The sequence below is a fragment of the Gossypium hirsutum genome, chromosome A04, assembly GCF_007990345.1.
Source record: "Gossypium hirsutum isolate 1008001.06 chromosome A04, Gossypium_hirsutum_v2.1, whole genome shotgun sequence".
Lineage (NCBI taxonomy): Eukaryota > Viridiplantae > Streptophyta > Magnoliopsida > Malvales > Malvaceae > Gossypium > Gossypium hirsutum.
The window spans coordinates 8,154,228-8,170,412 of NC_053427.1; the positions used below are offsets into that span (position 1 = coordinate 8,154,228).

The 16,185-nt window shown below is 30.0% G+C and overlaps 1 protein-coding gene across 2 annotated transcripts; it reads left to right on the plus strand.

The window, feature by feature from the left end:
* The first annotated feature begins 11,210 nt into the window (after window positions 1–11,210).
* On the plus strand, window positions 11,211–15,899 carry LOC107948744 (uncharacterized). Of its 2 annotated transcripts, none has more exons than XM_016883376.2 (9): window positions 11,211–11,760; window positions 12,251–12,364; window positions 12,440–12,522; window positions 13,273–13,727; window positions 13,990–14,159; window positions 14,359–14,444; window positions 14,838–15,019; window positions 15,176–15,481; window positions 15,697–15,899. In XM_016883376.2, exons 1-9 carry the CDS (start codon window positions 11,494–11,496, stop codon window positions 15,876–15,878), a joined length of 1,845 nt encoding a protein of 614 aa, XP_016738865.2. In that variant the 5' UTR covers window positions 11,211–11,493; the 3' UTR covers window positions 15,879–15,899. The 2 variants fall into 2 exon arrangements, with proteins under 2 accessions (XP_016738865.2, XP_016738866.2); XM_016883377.2 differs by having other exon boundaries at window positions 14,838–14,971.
* The last annotated feature ends 286 nt before the right edge of the window (window positions 15,900–16,185 follow it).

The following is a 16,185-nucleotide window of genomic DNA, read 5'->3' on the forward strand; positions in this document are numbered from 1 at the left end:
AAAAGGCTTAAAAATGGCAGGAAAGACTTACCTTACTCACGGACCAGGTGATGAGGGAGTCACAGAGGCAGAAATTGATCGGGTATGGGGGTGAAGATTCCAACAGGTTTATGATTTGGAGAAGAAAGCTTAATGGTTACTATTCTTTTGTTCTTCTCCTGGAGCTGTAAATACTTATAGGAAATAACAGCTCATTAATGCTGGGTTGCCTTTTCAGAGCCAAACGGGCTGATTTTGTTTTAGGATTCTGTTTATTTTATTAATACAACCCAGTTTTCTTTCATTTAAAAAAAGAAAAAGAAAAAGAAAAGAGAAGAGAATGTTTCTTTTGTTATCACGAGGATCGTCAAGGAGAGCTCAATTCTTTGAAGATAAATTGTGATTTTCCCCTTTTCTAGTTTTAAGGTATTGTCCACCTTAGCGTTACAATGAAAACACTTTCTCGTGATTTTTTATTCAATAATAACTTTTACTATTTTCTTCAAATGAAAGATGGGGTGGTGCAGTTTGCAAGAGAGAATGTCAGAATCCAACGGTGATGATAAAGTCGATGGCGACAACAATCTAGTGAAGAGAAAAAGTTTACGAGCATTAGGTTTTTCGGAGAATAGGGGAAAAATTGAAGAGGATTATGAAAAAATTTAATATTTTTAATTACTATGTAATTTCATACTTGAATTTTAATTTTGTTTAATTATATATATAAATTTATGATTTGATCAAATTTTCAGAAATTATTAATATAATTATTGATATAGTACCTTTTTATATTTATATATTGCATATAAAAATAATTATATTTATCCAATGTAAATAAATTGATGTATTTGTTTTTTAAAATCTGTAAGATTGAACCAAAGTTAAAATTTTATCTATACATTTGAACTATGATCAAAGTTTCATGTGCATCATTGCACTAAATTAAAGTTCACGTATCAAATTGCTCGTTGAATTAAAGTTCATGTATAATTTTGAGATTCATCCCTATATTTTTTATAATGTTTTTTGTTAATAGGATAATTATTTTGATTAAATTATCATTGTGATTTTTTAAAAATAATTTACCATTCTAATAAAAAATTATTTTGGAATTATGAGTTAGAATAAGTGTTTTTTTTAATCATTAAAGGTACTATTTATTGAAATTAACTAATGACACCATTTTTTTTCTTCTTTAGTCATTATAAGATAATGGTAAGATTGCAATTTTGCTCCTTCTATTACAATTACATTTGAGATTTAATCTTTATATTTTAATTAGATATAGTTTTTTCATCTAATTTTACAATGATATTAGTTAGCCCAAATAGTTAATAACCTTAGCTATTTATGATTAAGATAATGACTTAAATTCTCTAAAAAACACTTTTTTTAACATAAAAAAAATCTATTTCAGCTTGATAAATTAGAAAGGTAATTTTTTAAGAATTGCTTAAAATTTTTTTGGCTTAATGGTGTAAAAAGCCCTCAAACTTTTTCAGAAAAAGGAATTAAACCTATCTTCTTCTTTTTTTGCACTCAATTGAGTACTTGAACTTTTAAAATGCATAAAAAAAGCCTTCAAATTTCTTAAAAAAAAGCAATTAATCCATTGTTTTTTTTTCACTAAATTGGGTACTTGAACTTTCAAAATACATAAAAAATACCCTCAAAATTTTCCAAAAAAGCAACTAAGGTCCTACTCTTATTAAAAAATTAAAAAATATATAAAAATATTAAATTTTAGAAAAAATATTAAATTTTAATAAAAAATTAAAATTTTATTCAAATTATTTTTATAAAAATTGTAAATAATTATAAAATTGTAAAATTTTATAATAATCATAAAAAATTATAAAATGCATTAAAAAATCCCTTTAACAATTAACTTTAACTATTGATCATTAAAGTTAATGACCCCTAGTTTTTGTCAATTAAAGTCATAAACTATTGCAACACAGCGTGACATGTGACGAAAAATAATAATAAAATAAAAATCAATAAAAGTTATAGAAAAATTATGAAATACTTCTTTTGGTACAATAATTTTTATAAAATTTATATTTCTTTACGTATTGTATAATTTTCTTACGACTTTATAGAATTGTATAATTTTTTATATTTCTATATATTTAATATTTTTTAAGATTTTTATATTTTTTCTATTTTTAATACATTTTTTAATATTTAATATTTATTAAAATTTAATAATATTTATAGCTTTTATTGATTTTAATTTTTAATAAAAGTAGGGGCTTAATTGCTTTTTTTGAAAAAAATTTAAGGTTTTTTTCATTCATTTTGAAAGTTCAAGTATTCAATTGAGTGCAAAAAAGAAGTAGTGGTTTAATTGCTTTTTTTGAAAAAGTTTGAGAGCCTTTTTAATACATTTTGAAAGTTTAAATACTAAAATGAGTGAAAAAAAAAGAGATAGGAACTTTTTTTTTAAGTTTAAGATATTTTTGGAAGCCATTTTTTTAAACAAATTCTCATTTAATTTGAGAAAATGTTTAATTTTTTTTAATAAAAGGGATTATTTTAAATATAAATTTAAGATATGTAGGTTAAAGTGGCCATCAATTTACCCGAAACCAAGCAAAGATAGCAAACTAGTTTGGTGATTAAATAATATTTAAAATGGTTAACAAGGGTCGCATAAAATAAAGGCATGGCAACGATGTTTCCAATTTTAACAAGAAGCACATGCTATGATATTTATGATGGCACTGAACCAAAAGATGAAAATAACAAAAGTAGAGTCCGGAATATTGACTTAATGGATAGAGTATTTATTGTTTCAGATATGATCTAAATTTAAGTTACGTTATTCATATTATTATTATTATTAGGGTTTTATCATCTTTTTTACAATTAAAAAAATGTATTAAAAAAATAAAAATAATAATTACCATAACAATCATTATCTTTCAAAAAATAAAAATAATTATTACCGAATGGAAAATTGGGTTAAAAAAGGAAAGGTTAATATCATCCTTATAGTTCTTCCCTAATCCATAAATAGGAGGATAATGCGCTTTAATATATTCAAACCTACACCCTCCTACATTGATAACAATAATCATGCCAATTGAGCTAAAACTCAATCGACAACCTTTGACTATTAACCTTTTAAAATTTTTGAATTTCTAATTTTTAATAAAAGTACTGGTTAAAATGTTAAATCTTAAACATGGCAGGTCCCATGGCAATTCATGTGTACTTCATGATATATTTTTATTTTTATATATTTTTAATATTTTTATAATTTTGAATCAGTTTTTGACATGGCGTATAAGACAATTTGTGTCATATCTTAAAAAAATAATGTTTTAATCAACATTTCTATTAGAATAATGATAATTTAATTATTTTTTAAAGGTTAATAGTTAAATTTAGATTAAAAAATGGTCAAATTTAATAAAAATGTAAACATTAAGAGCTAAAATTATCATTATACGTTTAATTAATTCCTTTTCTTCTCCTATGCAACTCTATAATTACATTACAAATTACAAAGCTATTCCATCCAAAACAAAAAGAAGTAAATTTGTGGTTGACCTAAAGATAACATAAATAAAAAAACTTTTTGCCCATGAGCCTAAAACTCTCACTATGTATAGGTAAGTAACTTCGTACGCATCACTTCTTTAGTTGCTGTCAGCACTACCATATTAATCTTTTCACTCTTCATTTACAACAATAAATACAATTATGAGTAAACAGCATTACTGAAAAGTGAACTATTAGTAGATGAAGTCCTTGGGTGGGAAGGGTGAAGCTAAAAAATTCTTTTAGGGGAAGAAATTAAATTTTAACTTTTAAGATAGTAAAAATGTAATTTTACTATTTTAATAGCTTACATTTTTATAATATTTAAATGATTAAATTAAATTTGTATCATTTTAAGGGGGCTCAAAGTGTAATTTTACATTTATTAATTTAAAGTTTCAAAAACTTAAATTGAAAATTTTTCATTTTAAGGAGATTGGACTCTGTGAGCCCCCTAGCTACACCCCGCTCGGGTGGATGCAATGCAATACAAAAAGCTTTTACCATATTTGAACCTCTAAAACAAAAAAGGTGTTGCTATAAATATTATATATGCAGAGGATTAAATGAATGTCTATGTTACATAATGTGGATGTAAATCTAAGATCATTCATTTTTTTTCAATATTCTTACATATTTTGAAGGGTGTTAGAGAGTCGGTATTTCTACATTTATATTTGGATATTCATCGTGAATTAAGGGTGTAATACTTGAATTCAAAAAGTTATTCAAATTTGAAATAGAAAAAAAATCAAATTCAATTTAATAACTATTAATCGAGCTAGTATTCAAATAATTTGAATTAATGATTAAAATAAAATAAAACATATTAATGTTTGAATTAAGTATATTGCGAGCATAATCAACCTTTAATTAATTCCTTTTCATGTCCTATGCAATTCCATAATTATATTACAATTTACCAAGCCATTCCATCCAATAAAAAAGAAGAAGTAAATTTGTGGTTGAGCCGAAAGAGAGCATAAATAGAAAACTTGTTGCTCATGAAGCTAAAACACTCCTTATGTATAGATAAGCAACTTCGTACACATCACTTCTCTAATTGTTGCCACTGCCACTGAATTAAATTTTTTCACTCATCAATTAAACAATAAATACAACTATGAGTAAAAAACATTACTGAAAAGTGAACTATTAGTAGATGAAGTCCTTAGGCCTAGAAGCGAAGCAAAAAATAATTTTAGGGTTAAAATTATCATTATACCTTTAATTAATTCATTTTCTCTCATATGCAATTCTATAATTACATTACAATTTACAAAGCTATTCCATCCAAAATAAGAAGTAAGTTTGTGGTTGAGCTGGAAGATAGCATAAATAGAAAACTTGTTGTCCGTGAAGCGAAAACTCTCCCTATGTATAGATAAGCAACTTCGTACACATCACTTCTCTAGTTGCTGCCACTGTCACTATATTATTTTTTTCATCCCTCAATTACAACACTAAATACAATTATGAGTAAACAACATTATTGAAAAGTGAACTATTACTAGATGAATGCCTATCACAAAAATACTTTTGGGGAGAAGGTAAATTTTTTATCTTTTAAAAAATACACTTTTGGGTCAATTTTTGGCTTGAGAAATGCATTTTCTCTCTCAAAAAAGCAACTTATTTAGGAATGTCTTTGTTCTAAAAGTGTTTTTTGTCCTCGAAGTGTTTCTTAGATGCAATACTAAACAGACCCAAAGTCCTTGGATGTAGAAGCCAAAAAAAATTTTTTAGGCGATAAAATTAAATTATAATTTTTACGATAGTAAAAATATAATTTCATCATTTTAATAGCCTGTATTTTTATAGTTTTTAAAGATTCAATCAAATTTTTATCATTTTTAAAGGGGACCAAAGTACAGTTTTACTTTTACTAATTTAAAAAAAAATTCATTTTAGGAGGTTGTACCTGCGAGGCACCTTAGCTACGCCATTGTTTGGGTGGATGCAATACAAAAAGCTTTTACCATATTTGAACCTTCAAAAAAAACTTTTGCTATAAATATTACGCAGAGGATTAAATGTATGTTTATGTTACATGATATAGAAGTAAAAGTAGGATCCTTCACTTGTTTTCCAAAATTCTTAAATATTTTGAAGGGTGTTAGAGAGCCGTATTTCTGCATTCATATTTTTATATTCGTCATGAATTCAGGGTGTAATACTTGAGTTTGCAAGTTATTCAAAATTGAAATGAAAAAAAAAATTTGATTTGATAATTATCAACCGAGCTTGAGTTTAAATAGTTTGAATTAGCGATTAAATTAAAGTCAAACATTTTAAAGTTTAATTTAAGTATCTTGCGAGCATAATCAACCTTTTATATATTTTTATAAAATGGACTTTTTTTATATATTCTTATATATAAATTAAAATGTTCACCACCCAAGTCGTGACTTGTATTTGACTCACATTAATCATGTTTATTGTTTGGGTTTTACCTCTTTTTGTAACTTTTTTTTTAAGAAAAGGCATGGCAATGATACTTCTAATTTTAGCCCACCTATTAACAACAAGCACATGCTATGATATTTATGATGAAACTAAACTAAGATGAAAATAACAATGGCAGTACTAGAAATAAAAAAATAAAAAGTAATTACCATAACAATTAATAATAATAACTATTCTTTCAAAAAATAAAAATAACTATCACCAAATGGAAAATCTTCATATAATTCATGGGTTAAAAGGAAAGAAAGCCTACTCTATAAATATCATCCCATGTGCTTGCTAATAGGCAGGTTAAAATTAGAAACATATAAAAAGTGTAAGGAGATTTGGTTAAAATTAGAAACATATAAAAAAGAATAAGGAGATTTAATTAACACCCAATTATAAATTAAACAATTAATATTTATAATTTTTTATTAATTGAATATTTAATTATTTTTTGCTAAATTTAGTCTACCTTTAAAAAAGAGAGAGTAAATTTGTGATTGAGTTTGAAGATAATATAAATAGAAAACTCTACCCATGTATAGATAAGTAACTTCGTACACATCACTTCTCTAATTATTGCCACTGTGACCATATTAATCTTTTCACTCCTCAATTACCACAATAAATACAATTATGAGTCAACAACATTACTTAAAAATGAACTTTTAGTAGATAAAGTCCTTTGGGTCTAAGGGTGAAGAAAAAACATTTTTTAGGGCTAGAATTATAGTTAAACCTTTAATTAATTCATTTTCTTCTCCTATGATATTCTATAATTACATTACAATTTACAAAGCTATTTCATAAAAGAAAAAAGAGTAAATTTGTGGTTGAGCTGGAAGATAACATAATTAGAAAACTTGTTACTCGTGAAGCTAAAACTCTCCTTATGTATAGATAAATAGCTTCGTACATATGCTCCTCTAGTTACTACCAATGCTACCGTATTAAAATTTTCACTTCTCAATGACAACAATAAATGTAATCACGAGTAAACAACATTACTGAAAAATGAACTATTAGTAGATGAAATCCTTGGGTCCAGGGGTGAAGAAAAAAAATTTAGGACAAAAATTATAATTATACCTTTACTTTATTCATTTCCTTCTATTCTATAGTTACATTACAATTTACAAAGCTATTCCATCCAAAAGAAAAAAAGAAGGTAAATTTATGGTTTAGCTGGAAGATAGCATAAATAGAAAACTTGTTGCTCGTGAAGCTAAAACTCTTCTTATGTATAAATAAGCAACTTCGTACACATCACTTATCTAGTTGTTACCACTACCACTACCACTACCACCATATTAAAATTTTCACTTATCAATTACAACAATAAATACAATTACGAGTAAACAACATTATTGAAAAGTGAATTATTAGTAGATGAATGCCTAGTTTAGGTATGCTTATAACAAAACCACTTTTGGAGAGAAGTTAAAATTTTCATCTTTTTAAAAAAATACTTTTGGGCCAATTTTTGACTTGGGAAAAACATTTTCTCACTAAAAAAGCAACTTATTTAGGAATACTTTTGTTCTAAAAGTTTTTTTTTTGTCTCTGAAGTGCTTTTTAGATGCAATACTAAATAAATTTAAAGTCATTGGGTGCAAAAGGCAACAATTTTTTAATGGATGAAATTAAATTATAATTTTTACAATCGTAAAAATACAATTTCGTTATTTTAATAACATATATTTTTATAATTTTTAAATGATTAAATCAAATTTTTATCATTTTTAAAGGAGACTAAAGTATAATTTTACCTTTACTAATTTAAAATTTTAAAAACTTAAATAGAAAAATTTCTATTTTAAGGGACTGAGCCTGCAAAGCATCCTAGCTACACCCCTGCTTGGGTGGATGCTAGAGGTGATCATGGGCCGAGCCGGGCCGAGCCCAGACAAAATTTTAGGCCCATATACTAGGCCTGGGCTCGGGCCCAGCCCGAAATATGAGCTTAAAAATTTGTCCAAACCCGGCCCGAAATAAAATTGCTAAGCCCGAGCCTGGCTCGTCCCATATTAATTTTTTTTGCTTATTTCATTAAATAAAAAAATTTAAAAATATAATAAATCAAATATATTTAAAAACATAAAAACAAATATTAAAACAAATAAAAATGATGCTAAAACAATTCTTAAAATAATATACAAATTGACAATATAATAAAAATGGTTATATTAAAAATTTAAAATGATTAAAAATAAAATAAAAAAAATATATTAATATATAATTTGGGCCGAGCCAGGGCCAAAAAACTCTTACTCAAGGCCCGACCTATTTTCTAAACGGGCCTCGTTTTTTTGCCAAAGCCTATTTTTCGGGCCTATATTTTTAACCAAACCCTCCTATTTTTCGGGCGGGCTTTCGGACCAGACCGAGCCGCCCGACCCATAATCAGCTCTAGACTGGATGCAATACAAAAAGCTTTTACCATATTTGAACCTTATAAAAAAACATTCGCTATAAATATTACGCAAAGGATTAAATGTATGGTTATATTATATGATACAGATGTAAAAGTAGGATCGTTCACTTTTTTCCAATAATCTTATATATTTTGAAGGGTGTTAGAGAGTTGTATTTCTATATTCATATTTGGATATTCGTAATGAATTAAGGCATTCAAATTTGAAATAAAAAAAAATCAAATTCGATTTGATAATTATCAATCGAGCTGGTGTTCAAATAGTTTGAATTAACGATCAAATTAAAGTCAAATATCTTAATGTTTGATTTAAGTATTTTGCGAACATAATCGACCTTTTTATATATTATTATATATAAGTTAAGATATTCATCGCTTCAAGTATGGTTTTAATTTGAGTCGCTTTAATCGTATTTGTTGTTTGAACTTTACCCATTTTTGTATTTAAAAAAAAAAGCATGGCAATGATATTTCTAATTTTAACCCACCTATTAACAACAACCACATGCTATGAGATTTATGATGGCACTGAACTAAGAGAGATGAAAATAAAAAGAAATAATAAAAAAGAAAAGAAATAAAAAAAAAGAAATAAAAAAGAGTAGAAAAGAGTAAAGATATTTAATTAACACCCAATCATAAATTAATATTTATATTTTTTTATGAATTTGATATTTATTTTTATCTAAATTTAGTCTTCAATTTTTGAAAAAAAGTTGACTAGACTAAAATGTTAATTTTAAATTATTTGTTAACATAACATATAAGATTAACTGTATCATTTCAACATAAAGTACAAAACAATCTATCACTAAAGCTCCAATACAAAACAAAATTTTTACAAATAATCTTAAATATTTGTTATACGTTAGTGATCACCAGCTCGAATATTAGATATGATCCAATTTGTAGGTTTTGGGTCGCGGGCGAGAGGACAGTGAAGGGAGCTTGCGGACCCAGAGTGAAATGCATGTCTAGCATATCTAAGTTCATTCAAAATGTCGATCCTAATAATAGTGAGGTCAAGTCATAAACAACGAGGTCATGTCGTGAAGAATAATAATATTTATAAATACTCAAATGTTCTCGTTAATAAGATACGAGATAAAATTTGTCAATAATATTAAATTTAAATATTAATAATAATTTACTAGATCAACATATAATATACAAATTATTATTAAAAAAATATATCTTGAATTTATTACAATTTCCACACTAAAAAATTTCCACCCAAGACACCAACACAAAGCAACCACTAATAAAATTTTTTTTACCCACGATTTTGTGTTGGGGAAAATGGGACCATTGGATTTTATAAAGAGAGAAAGGAGGAAGAAAGAGAAAAATAAAAGCTGATTTGGTTGTACCGAAATGTGTCCGCTTAGTCATGTCGACAGCAGACATGAAGCCGGTGTAAATATAAAGTAAGTAGCTTCTAGGCATACATGGCAAAGAAGGGTATCTACAGACCTGACAACAGCAGATGGCTTCCAACAGAAACGGATTATGACATTGAGCAAAGAGATGGATGATGAGGAAAAGATAATAAAGGCATGGCAATGAATTTTCTAATTTTAATAACAAGCACATGCTATGATGGCACTGAACCAAGAGATGAAAATAACAATGGCAGTACTAGGAATTAAAAAAAAAGTAATAACCATAAAAATCAAAAAATAAAATAATTATCACCAAATGGAAAATCTTCACATAATTCATGGGTTAAAAAGGAAAGGTAAATATCATCCCATGTGCTTGCCAATAGGTGGGTAAATATTAGAAAAATATAAAAAGAATACCTGTAAGCAAATGCAGACAAGAAATAGGTAATAACGTGTACCTGAAACTCCAATCGTACAAGCGAAAGTCGGTTGCCGTAAGGAAGAACCTAAAGCTAGCAGCCAGGTATTACAGAGCCTGCCTTGTTGAAAGACAAAATCGGGTCAATAGCGTATAAACTGAAACTTCCAGAGATCCACCCTGTCTTTCACATCAGTCTATTGGAAAGGGAAAATTGGAGAGAAGGGAGTAACTTGCACAGACTTACTGGAAAGGGGAACCGACGGACAACCCAAGATTTACCTTGCCTTGCTACCAGTTACTCGAATCGTGAAATGTCACAATTGAGCCATCACAGACCTACTGATCCAGTGGGCAAATTTGGGACCAAAAGAAGCAACATGGGAGGATTTTTCGGTTCTATAGGCTCAATTGGAGAGAAGGTAGTAACTTTCAGAGACTTTAGTTTGGATGGGTGCGGTGCTTTTAGTTTACTTTTTGTCTGACGCTATAGTATCATTATAGTATTTAATCTCACTGCTACCGCTGTTTTTACACTAACCACAAGTAAACGCACCGCCCATCCAAACTCACCCTTACTGAAAATGGGAACTGACGGACAACCCAAAAATTACCTTGCCTTGGTACCGGTACTCGTGAAAAGTCACAATTGAGCCATCATGCAACTATTGATCCAGTGGCCAAATTTGGGACCAAAAGAAGCAACATGGGAGGATTTTGCTCAATTTTCGGATTTTGATCCTTGGGGTTAAAAATCCTCTTAAGGGGAGGGTATAGTTATCCACTCAACAAAATTGGGGGAATTGGGAGAAATAAAACCTAATTTTGAACTAGACCCTAAATTGATTTAGCAGACTCAAATGAGAAAAAGACTAAAAGAAATTGGACCAAAGAAGACTAACGATGCCCAATTTTAGGGGTAATGTGTTATTATCTAATTAAAAGCCCAATATTAGGTTAAAAAGCCCATACACCCGTGCCCTAGTTTCATTTCTTCTTTTCTTTCCCGCGACATCTTCTTCTGTTTTCCTTTTTTTTCCCCCTCTCGTAGCTTTGTTTTTTTTTTCTCTTTTCCAGTGCTTTCATCTGATCGGCCGCCGCCACCACCACCACTTCTTCTTCTTCTTCTTCTTCAAAAGCCAATAGCAGTATCAGAAGGACTGGACACATATCGGGTCGAATTTGTTTTTATATGTTTGAAAGATCATCCCTCGTATTTATGTTTAAAAACGTATCACAAAACCTTGAGTTGTTTCTGTAAGACCTATAGAGCAAAAATGAAGAAACTTACGGGTAGATTAGAAGAACCCAAGAGAAATAAGCGAAAGCTAGACAAAAGGTTGAAATTATCATTAACCAAGCCTTCTTATCTTCTAACACTGAAATACGCCCATATTCGCTGGGAAAATCGGCAAAGACTTTGTTATCTTTTGGAAAGACTTGTAAAGAAACATAATTGGGCCGAGGCTAGTGGAGTATTACGCTTGTTGCTTAAGGGTACTTCCCGTGATTTTTCTGCTGATCTGAATCGCCTCAAGTACTCGGTATGGCTGCCTTTTATATTTTGGTTGTTATTATGTTAAAGTTATGGTCTTGGTAATATTTGAGGAATTTTTACTTCTTTTACTGGCTCGCACTTTGTAGAACAACAATGAAATGCTTTGAAATTGAAGGAGCACATTATGTTTTTAAATTTTTTTTAGTGACAAATGCATTATGATATAAGAATGAGTGTAGCATTTAATTTATAGAAACTTGTAAGGAAACGAAAACTCTAGTAGACCGTGACCAACAGACCTTTATCGAATTACTTTTTCTATTTTTTTTTTGTTATCTTAAATGTGTTAAAGATGTTTTCTAGCTCAAGTTTTTGCGTATGCCACCTTTTTCAGTAGAATGTTGTATATGTTATCGTATACAATGTTTTTATTGGCTACTTATGTCAAAAATATTTGTAAATTTGGTACAAGAGGGCTTGAAGCAGTCCTTCGTGTGTATATAAAAACTGCTGATGTCTGTAAGGGATGTTTTTAGGTTGCAATCAGGCTTCTTAAGTACATAGATGGGGATCATGTTGACATTAGAAGGATCAGGGACATCTATGAGATTTGGATGAGCAGGATCAGGTTCAAGACTGTGAAAACAGAGGTATACTTTGACATATCTACATGTATTTGGCTTGTATGGTTCCTGTTTGAATACAGATCTTTTGTGGTTGAACAGGAGCAAATTGCAGTTCATTTGGAGTTCATTTTATTCTGCCTTACACATGGAAATCTTGGCTGGGCTCATCAAGCCACTTTAAGGTATCATTCTTGTATAAAAAGTTGTCCTGGGGTTGATGCATTTAGAAGAAGTATCCTATTTCTTTGTCTATGATCACCCACTTGTCAATCATTGTACATTACATGCATTGTTTCCATCACGCAAAATTAGGAAGCTAGTAACTATCTTGTTGCCAAAAGAACCCCCTTCCTGACTCTATCTTGCAAAAGTTGGCTGCAATGGTGTATGCTTGCTCTTGAACAAATCACATTTCGTATTTAAGGGACATTGGCGCCAACCACGAGGATTTAGTTTCTCCATGTGAGATGGGATGGTGCTGTTACTAATATACATGCTATTCTAGGTGTTATTAGGGTTTCATATGTTAGCACCTTATGTTTTAGGTATGGAAAAATTAGTTATGGTTTATTTGTAGAGCACTGCAAGGAAGAATAATATTGCACAACCAGATAGATCTAGCTGCAAAGTGATTAATTTTTTTTCACTACGCTTGTACGGTGTCTATTTGGAATGTTAGACTTAAGGAATTGATACCATGACCATTTGAACAGAATTTTATTGGCTGTGTTACATATGGCATTATGCATCATTGCTCAATCTGCTGGGTTGCAAAAATTAATCTCTTAGTTTTTCATATTAACATTATTGATGCATTTATATTCACGTTCTGTAATGATAGTTATATGAATGTAAAGGCTTATTGTCTTTGAAATATAATACATGGATGAATTTGGTGTTTGAGTGACTTTTATGAAATTTCCCTCCGTCAGCTTGATGAAAGAACAAAACTTTAGCTGTCACCCAATGGCAAACCTGGTCATGGGCTTGACATTCTGTCAGCTTTGGTATTCCAATCTCACTGAAGAGGTTAAACTGAGAAATTCAGATCAGGATTACCTCCCTCAGCAATCAGACGCTTCAGGATCAAATATGGGCAACGAAATTGTTTACTCAGAGGGAAATTATGCAGCTTATACTCATGATGCTGTTTCTTCTCAATGTGGTTCAGAGACATCTGTCATGAATGATAAAAGAGAAAGTCTGGTGGCTGGTAGCAACCAACAAAGAGTCGTTCATGTGCAGAACAATGTTAACTTGCAGAGAGCTGCACCTCTCGTACAAGAGATTGAGCCATTAGGCTCCAATCAAAACTCTTCTGAAAATGAAGTTGGTTTCTATGATGATAGTGGCTATACATGTGATCCTTCAGTCTTCTCTGCCTTAGGTAAGCTCTGAATTCCTTATATGTTTCTTTGACTGTCATGATAGTACCATTCTTCACTTTTTGTATACGTGAAAAATATAAGATGGCTTGATGATTTGACAGGCTAATTAACATCTTTGCAGTTATGAAGAATCTTTTGGATGCTTTTCATGATTTTCTTACGAATTATTCATCACAAATCTTTTGGCTTTGTTTATTAATATTGTTTCATCATTCTAACATCTAAAGGCCTTACTGAAATGTGTCATGTTTCTTGTTTCAGAGGGTTTAGAGTCATGGTTGATGCCTTTAAAGTTGCCATATTCTAGTGAGAACTTTGTCTATTTGCATAGGCAAATGGTTAATAATCATTATAAAGATGCTCTGAAGCATCTACGGCTTGCTCTTCACTGTGAACCCCCTTTGTCTGCAGCCTTACTTCCTTTGATACAGGTAAATTTTATTTCTTCCTTGCAACTTTTTTCTTTTTGATTAATTCAGAACATCTGTAACATAAGCTGAAGCATCTAATATTCTTAAAGAGATTCAGATTTGCACTAGTCAAAGTACAAAGCAAAAGGTATTTATTTGTACTGATTCAAACATGGTTTTTTTCTTTTTTCTTTTGCTTTTTTTGTCAAATTTACTCCAGTTATTGCTAATTGGAGGTCAAGCGAAAGAGGCCCTAAGTGAAGTCGAAAAGTTCTGTAACATTTCGAACATGCCTTTTCCCTTTAGGTACTAATCTGCCAAATAAGTTTGTTTTTCTCCTGTTTTGCTAAGAAGTGTATTCAAATTGGAAAATGTAATCCCTGAAGATGCCATATTTGATTTTGGCGTAATTCAGTTTACTTGAGAAAAACAGAATAAGTAAAATGAAAAATTAGTGGCTAGAGGACTTGCCTAATGGTTATGGTTAAGGTATTTATTGTGACTTAATTCTGGAGAGAAATGCTTAGAGAATAGAGATTATGTCATACCTGAATGTGTTTGTTTCATTTGCTCTCTGGAACACATAATTTTTGGAATATTTTCTAAATTTTCATGGTGAAGATTTAATTTTGCTTGCAGTGTGCTAATCTTGATCATCTTGTTGGCTTTATAAAACACTGATGTGCTACTTTTCTGCAGATTAAGGGCAAGTCTTCTAGAGTACTTTTATTCTAATGACTCTGTCAGGCTCTGTAATTGTTTTGAGGAGGTTTTGAAGAGGGATCCGACATGCTGCCACTCATTGGCAAGGCTTGTCAGCATGCATCAAAAAGGTTGTTATAGATTATCTTGCATGGATAGACCAGTGTTTGCTTTATTTGGTAATTCTATGCGCCGATCCTATCCCTAATTGTAATCCATGGCTACCATCCATGCACCATCAATTTTCTTATCGTCTTTTGTTCCGCTTTCACTGCCTTCTTGCTTGGTTGTAGATGCTTGTGCATTTTTAACATTGATTTTAAAGTTGTTTTCAGGTGATTATAGTCTGGAATCCCTTGTGGAGATGATTGCTTTGCATGTGGAAGCTACATTTCCAGAGTCTGAAACGTGGAGGGAGTTTGCTTCATGCTTCCTCAAACTATATGAATACGAAGAGGATCGACTGTCTGTATGCCTCGTTGGGAATGAAGGTGAACAAAAAGCAAATCGCTCTATTTATTACAGAAGGATTCCAAGCATATTTACCGAGGTAAACTCAAGAAGAGCTTGGAGATTACGCTGCAGATGTTGGTTAAAACGTCATTTTGGCAAGCGGATGCTTGCCTCCGAAATCGCTTCAGGTGCGTTCTTATTTCCCATTATGTAACAATACAATCCATACGCACCATTTTGCTTAATTCTTTACTGTCAATGTCGGATCACATACAAGCTTCAACCTCAGTTTGATAGAGATAACTGTTGACATTATCATTTTATCACCCTTTGAATTACTGCCGTGGATTGTAGTTAGGTTGGGAAGATGGATTAATTGGAAGTTTTGGTTGCTTTGGAACAGGGATGTTGGAGCTTGTAACATACAAAGCAGCTTGTGCAGCCCATCTGTATGGTGAAGAATGTCATTATGTTGTAAAGGTTTATACTCATTTAAGGGAACACAGTGAGAAGGATTTATGCAAATTCTTAAAACCACATATGGTGAATTCCATCAGACTAAATGTGAGATTTCAAGAAAAATAAAATTTAATTTGGTTCCTTTTATTATTATTATTATTATTTGTGTGCAAGCTTATACCACCTGATCAAAAAATAAATAGAAAAATAAAAAATTAGGAGAAATGGATATTTAAATCTATTAGTTGCAAAATTAAGTTAATTCAAATAATGATATTTGAGGGTTTATATTTATATGTACAAACATTATCATTCTCAAGTTTATAAAGGTAATGCATATAATCATGTGAATAGATTTGGTAAAATGTTTTTTTCTGTCAATTTTAAAATTCAACAATTAGTTACTGCATTAATATTATATTTTAATTTTATA